Genomic DNA, 7,417 nt, shown 5'->3' on the forward strand with positions numbered 1-7,417 from the left:
TTTGAACAAGGCCAGAGGGTTAAGCTAAATTTAAGTAATTTAAGATTAATAATTAGCTAAGAGACAATTTCTTCAAACAGCATAATAAAAAAGTGACAAATCTACATCACTCATTAGCTAGTAGCTAGTTAGTTAGCAGTGTGCTACAGCATAAACCACTAGCTAACTAGCGAGCTAATCTACAGCAGTCGGTAGCTAATTAGTTACATCCGAAAGCTAATTTTATCAAAAATAAAATTTTACAGTGAGACACAAAAAGTTAAATTCATTTAAGTAGGTAAAGTTTATAAATGGTTATGGTAATATATATATTTAAAGCACAGATTTCCCCCCCCCCCATTGTACTAGAAGCAGATGTGTTTCAGTGTTAACCACAGAATATGATGTCAGTTCAGTTTCTGTCCGTCTGGTTCTTGATGGGAACCGCACAGCTGTGCCTCCTTTATCAGTAAATACTGATCAAATATATATATTTATATTTATATATATTTATATATATATATATACTGTGTATATATATATACACTGTGAGTCAGCTTTATCAGAGTCACAGCGCTCCTCGTATAGCCTCCCATATTCACATCATGCATTCTGGGGGTCTGGTTCCCCTCCCTCATATTATATTTAAACCTGTACAATAACCCAACAGTGAACTCAGTAACTGCAGGACGTTTGTGTAAAATGAGAGATTTGGAAGAATTGTGAGCAGATTATTTCCTGTTTAGGGAACTTTTATTATCTAATTCTCTGTCTGTATTCCGTATTTTTATTATTTCTAACAGACGAAATTAGTACTTCATATTGTGGCGTACTATTAGACACTTTACTTCTCTCACAGAAATGAACACTAGCTATAGGTCTATTGTGTGTGATGATAATAATAATAACAATAAGTTGTATGACGGACAGGCTGGTCAATAGAAAGTGTAATAAAGTGACTGTAAATGAAATGAATTCACTCGTTAAGGACAAAGTGAAGTCTGATGGACTCTATAATCATCCTTTCTTTATTTCTTTTCTTTGTGTTAAACTTATTCTTCAACCTTTACACCTCCGTCCCTCCTCTCATCCATCTCTCTCCGTCTCTCTCAGACATCCTTTTTATCATAAACGACATTCTGTGACTTCAACCATCAATCTTCTGTTTCTGTCTGAAACCTCTTAAAAACCTCCCAACCTACACTTTACTTTCTTTCTTTCTTTCTTTCTTCTTTCTTTCTTTCTGTCATTCTTTCACTCCTCGCCCATTCCTCCGTTCATCCATCATCCACCGTACCTGTTTGGTCTTTGTCTCGTACCGCTCAACCTTTTGTCTCTCACTCTCTCACAACCTTTCTTTCCCTTTATCAGAGCTGTCATCCTTTCACCTCCTCCTTTCCCTCGCTATTACTCATCCCTCAGTCACAACTTTCTCCTCTTTACACTACTACTACTTACAGTCATTTTATATAATTAAAATAAAATGATTGCTGTTTTCACTGATAAAAACTGTATAGATAGAAAACGTTTATTCAGCGTTTTTCCGTAATTATACAAGATATCTGTCAGTTAACAAACAAATCCATGTACAATTACACAACAAAACGATCACATTATGACTTGTTTAGAACTTAAAACTCAAAGTTTAGGCCTTTAATAATGTTTAATAAGGAAAAACAGGCAGCCAGAGCATTTAATTCAAGTCAGTTTTGTATAACGCCAATTCATAACAGAAGTTATCTCAGGACACTTTTCAAATAGAGCAGGTCTAGACCGAACTCCTTTTAACATTTACACCCAATACCCAACAGTACCACCTTGAGCAAGCACTTGGCGACGGGGGCAAGGAAAAACTGCCTTTTAACATCTCTGCAGCACTACAGGACTTTATTTCAATGCAGTTTGTCACACATTTAACCTTTTGCAGCTTTTGTGATTTGCATATAGCACTTGGCCATATTGCAATTTCAATAATATTTAGATTAATGAGTGAGTAGGAATAGTTCCACAACCCTACTCAAATGTAGTTTTCCGTAGCTCTGTCTCAGTACAAATGCATACCAGCAACTCTCAAGCTTGATATTTATAAACATTCTGAATGTTATATCTCGTTTATTCATTCTGTCCACTTATTGGCAATTATGTGTTGGACTATTTTTTGGCCGGGAGCAGTAAAAAGTTATTGTGCGAGGCCAAGAACTGCCTATAAAATGACATGTTGTTTTTACACTTTAATTTTGTACTATACAAAAGAGATATGATGTATTTCTGTGAGCTTTGGGCGGAGCCTCAGAGCCTAGTTGTTTTCCCTGTTTCCAGACTTTATGTTAAGCCAAACTAATTGGCTGCTGCCAAAACGTATTTCCCAAAATGCTGAACCCTGCTTTAAGGAGTTGTTGTCTTCAATGCTAATTAAGTTTTTACTTGAGTATATAACATAACATATTTCCCTCTACAGATTTTGGCTAATCCAAAGCATCGATTCAACACAAGCTCAATTTACAAGAACGTGACCCTGGTGGCCTGGGATCCTGCACCTTACACTGTCAACTTACACAAGGTATGTTCTTTTCAACAAAGGAGCTCACACAAACCATAAAGCCAGTTCAATAAGCTCTATGTCGCCCAGAGTTTTCACCTCAGTTGTTAAAATACAATAAAGCCTTTTTAATAGAAGATGTGCTTACTGTGACACCAAAACCATGAAGAATGGACAGAGAATAATAATGAGGTATACAGTGTGTAGCCACGGCAATGTATTCAGGGTTGCATGTTTCAGACATTCCATCTTTTTATTGTGGTTTCCTTTTCATCCTCTTCTAACCCTCTTTTCTTTGTGCTATGTTATAATTATTATTCAGGGAATGGTCTATTTCCACAATCAATACGATCCTAGACCGACTGAAGCGTTCAGGTTAATAACCTAAAAACAGCACTTTGCAATTAAATTTGATTTGCAAGCTGTATGTAGCCTCCTCTCTGAATGATTTCAATTATTTGGCCAATTTCTACTATCTTGAAATATCAAGAACATCCTTGCCTGTTAATATTGATTTTGTTTTTTTCACAGGCTAATAATCGAACCACTTGTCACTTTAAATGAACATTAACTCGTTTTCAGGCTTTAACCCCCATAGTTCTCTGTGGGGGGGTTGTTATTGTGAATCCTTGTCACCTCATTCAGTTTACAGACATATGAGACATAGATACAGTACAATGCTGCAAAATGGAGGTGAAACCTTTTTATCACTTCAAATAAAGATTATCAGTTATTGTGTTGCTGCTCTCATTTATTGTTATGCAGCTGCAGGCTTCTTGTTACTCAATGACAGGCAACCAGAAGATGAACAAAAAAACAGTGACCCAAAAGGGATGAGAGTAATGGGATTTTTACATAGGTCATGATGTGCTTCACAGACACTTGACCTTTCTCTACATCCCTGTTGCCCACAGTTAATGCCAGTAATTAGCTGTAGAAATAGTGTTCCTGGTATATTCTTTCCAGGGTGTAGTGTTTTACAGCTTCCATGTAATCTCATTTAAAATGCAAAAATAACACGTTGTATAACATCTCATTATTTAAGATGATTAAAATTAACTCGCAAAATGTAATAAATTACAATAAATTGTAAATAAATTATTACATATTGTGATGTATATTATAAAATGTGGGAGTTGCAATGTAAGAACTTATTCAGCTGCATTTTGAATAAGCTGAAGCTTTTTGACGAGCTGTAGTCAATAAGCTAATCAAGTAATGAATCAATCTTGTTCCTGCTTTTATTTAAACTAATCTGTACTATAATGTCAAAGGGGGCACCACAGGTCATAGGAGTCTAATTTAATATTTGTGAAGTTTAGGAAGTCATTGGGTGTTTCTGGTTTTATGAACATCATACACCCTTACTCAGGCCAGCTGGGGTTGATCAGACCTCAGATTCTGCCCTATCAGCTGTTGCCCTTCAAACAGTAGACTCTTCTCTCCTGGTTCCCAATAGCGGACATGGGGAACGCATTGATCATTGCATGCTTGTCAAGCTGCTCTTTATCGATGTTCCTTCTCTGGGAGTGCTATGAAACATCTTCCCCAAGATCCTTACTAGCTTTTCCGAGATGGTTGGGATTGGCAAGTCTGTAATCGAAAACCCGGAATCTGTCGATCACACTGCCATTCTTAAGCAACAAGGACCTTGATATCTCTGGCTTGAAAGCCAATCTTGCACATTCCATCATTTCCTCCTGCCCTTTAAGGATCCATCTGGCTCCAGGGACTGACTCAGTTAAGCTAAGTCATCAATGAATTTAGGGCCTCTGCACTCTGGTATTAGCATATTCATTGCCACAGAAAACAGATCACTGAAATGGCTCAGCCTGGGATGATAACCAACTCCAGTATACGCAAACCATCATTATAGGCAATCTGGAGCTTCTGGATGCTAGACTTTTTAAACTTGGTCCATAAGGGGGCAGTATACAGAGGAGTACAGTATGCTTTAAACAAGCTTATCTTAACTTTATCTGAGCACCAGTGGAATTTCCTAACCAGCATGTTAGCTTGTGCATATAACATGCGGCGCTGCCTATAGATGTCATCATCATCACACATTTGAGCTGGCTGGGGCACAGCGCAGGGAGACAAAGCCAACGGGTACTGTAGGTTAAAAGACGCCCTGCTGCAAAGTTTTTGTGACGATTTGGCGGTCGCGGGCGCGAGCTCATGTCTTGCAGAGAACGTGCTTTATCGTAAACAGGACCCTTTAGGAAAGATGTTGAGAGCTCCGTTTTAGTTTATAATATTCCATGGGGCCTTTTTTTTTGGTGCAGTGCCAGCGTACTGATCCGCGTCAATGGCGAATAGTGGAGAGGAGAATAGCAGCAGTGCGTCAGGCGCCCGGGCTCGCCACCTGATGGCGGGTGGAAGCCGTGAGCCGGGGCTGGCCGTGCGGCGCATCATCTTTGGGCCAGAGCAAGCGGAAGCTGCGAAGCCACAGCCAGTGATCTTAAAGATGGCGTTTTTAGGCTTTGAAGCTGTTTGGGTTTTATTGCTCGTACAGAGTAAGAGAGGAAATGCAGGGATAGCCGGAGTTCTGTTACCGGCGCAGTCGCGCGCGTCAAGTGTACACACCGTTACGAGTCAGCGAACAGTAAGAATGTAGAAGATGAATACGCTGAATAGAGCTTGGCATGCCTATCAGTGAGATTCGTTTTATTTGCTGGACAGGGCATGTTGTTGTGTCCGCTTTTTTTTCTCTTCGCGCCCTGTTTTGTGTTCTTTTTTTTCTGCTCCACAAGGCGTGCTAGTATGTGAGTGGGGTGAGCATGGAATGGCTGACCTTGCAGGAAAGAGCGTTCGTTTTTGGTTCGCCAAGGAGGCATATGCTGCCGGTGTTTTGTGATGTAAGTATCTGGGGGGGCCGCGCGGGGGGATTACTATCTATCCAAAGCTCCTACTGCCCGACGAAGTTGTACTCTTACATAAGTGGAGGCCTGACAGGTTTTCGTACATATGGCTTGACCACGCATTCAGCAACGGCTGAGTGCCCAGATACTAGTTAGAATGCAGATGGAGATGTCTGAACCATGTCTCGACGCCATGTCCCTTTTGTGTATGGTAGCGTTGAGTTTGGTGGATGGTCTTCAAGGAGATTACACAAGAGGGGTTAGGATAGTGAGTTGTGTTAAGGCTAAAGCTTGGAGTGTGTCTAAGCCCAAAATGAGAAGATGTGATGTTAGTACGTATGTAGAGAACTGAGTGGTCTGTTTGGAAGGGCCAGAGAATGCCGAATTTGTTGTGCTCTTGAGTGGTGAGATTGTAATGATGAGCGTCTCCACTGTAAGGACGCCTCGGTACAGTAGCCTGATGCCTTTACTTTAGCGGCTAATAAAAGACGCAGAGCATCAAGTAGAGATGTGTTCCGATACGCATTTCTTTCCCTCCCGATATCCCGCAGGTTCTTGTGCTGTTGGTTCATCGCGGCGCCGGATACCGGCCAGTACCGATGCCGCGATTACCCAGGTATGTTTTTTAAAAGAAGTCATCGATACTTAAAGGTGTGTGTTAGTTGCCGAGTGTAAAGTGCGTAGATCAGCGAATAATCAATGAGCAAAAAAAGCGGAGTAGCGATTTGGAGAGCGCCCGGTATGGCTGGAGAGAGCTTCTTTGGAAACGCATGCTACGTGGCTTCTGGAAGAGTGAGACGACTGAACAGGGTCAGGTACGGCTCGATGTACATGTACAGTTGATAAGGGATGTTTCTGGGTGCCGGACGAAGATAGTGAGCTGTTTGTAAGCAAGATTAATCGTGCAGCGTGATTCAATTGCGTTGAAAGCGAGTGATCTCGGTACTCCGAAGTGGCAACGTTTGCACAGTGACAGCAGGTGGGAATCACAGGTGTGTAGGGAGTGCAACAAGCAGATCTACAGAACAGCTAGCTGATAATTAAGGAAGTGGCAAGTGGGCTTAGACTCAATCACTGCGCAGAGCACGCCTCAGGGACTTTTGCTAGAGTCCGAGGGCCAGGCACTTCTTGCAATTTGCTTTTTGCCAGGCTTTAATGACCGAATGGTCTATTGCCGCACTCCATTCATTGTCTCGTACCTTTGGTGGGCCTGTCATTCAAGGCGCACCACAAGCGTGGGCGAAGGGGTGGGGAGCTTGGATAATTATAGGGACAGACTTGCTTTAGGCCAGTGTGTCATCCAAAGGTCCTGGGGAAATAATTCGTTATTGATAGATGACATTTTATATGATATCCACGAACTCAGTTTGGCTTTCAAAGCTAAGAGTGGTATGATTTATGGTTATCTATGCCGAAGGAAAGTGGTGAAGGAATGTATAGAAGACAGATTCTTCAGTTGGTGTTATATTTTGCTTTATTGATGCCATCAAAGGCTTTTGATAGAGTCAATAACTGTTAAGTTGCTTTTCAAGTCAGCCAAAGAGGTGTGCCCAACGCAGCATAATAGGAATTCCTGGCATATTTGGTATGCAACCAGAGCATGCATGGTCAAGTGGGGATGCAAGGGTCTCCTCGCACCATTTGCTCGTGGGGTAATGGGGTTCGGTTCAGGGGAGGTTACTCCTCATTGCCCTTTTTAATAGGGTTATATGAATGACTTTATCCTGACCAACTTGAAAGAGCCAGTAAAGACAAGGATGCATAATGTAAACTACCCTGGTTAAACACAGATGCCCGAGTGTTATCTTTTCTCCTAGCAGTGCAGCGGTTTCAAGAGATGCGTGGAACGATATGTACATGAGGTTTATTGGTGTCAAGATTTCGATGTTAAAGTACGAAATGAGCAAAAAGCAGTGTTTTGCTGATCTGCTAAAACAAAAGGAGACGTGTTCGCATCTCTTTTAGCGCTGGCAGGGCAAGTTTTTTACACTGTAGGTAAGTACAAGACTCAATAATGCTAGGGACACATCATCACAGA

The 7,417-nt window shown here is 41.2% G+C and overlaps 1 protein-coding gene across 1 annotated transcript in view; it reads left to right on the forward strand.

The window, feature by feature from the left end:
* st6gal2a (ST6 beta-galactosamide alpha-2,6-sialyltranferase 2a) overlaps positions 1–7,417 on the forward strand; it is a 29,311-nt gene that overhangs the window by 10,711 nt on the left and 11,183 nt on the right. The window contains exon 4 of the mRNA XM_035677187.1: positions 2,438–2,539. Within this exon, the coding sequence (XP_035533080.1) occupies positions 2,438–2,539 (102 nt within the window). The remainder of the gene's footprint in view (positions 1–2,437; positions 2,540–7,417) is intronic.

This window comes from Morone saxatilis, unplaced genomic scaffold, assembly GCF_004916995.1.
Source record: "Morone saxatilis isolate NCDOM2014 unplaced genomic scaffold, NCSU_SB_2.0 Contig5, whole genome shotgun sequence".
In the NCBI taxonomy this organism is placed as follows: Eukaryota; Metazoa; Chordata; class Actinopteri; family Moronidae; genus Morone; species Morone saxatilis.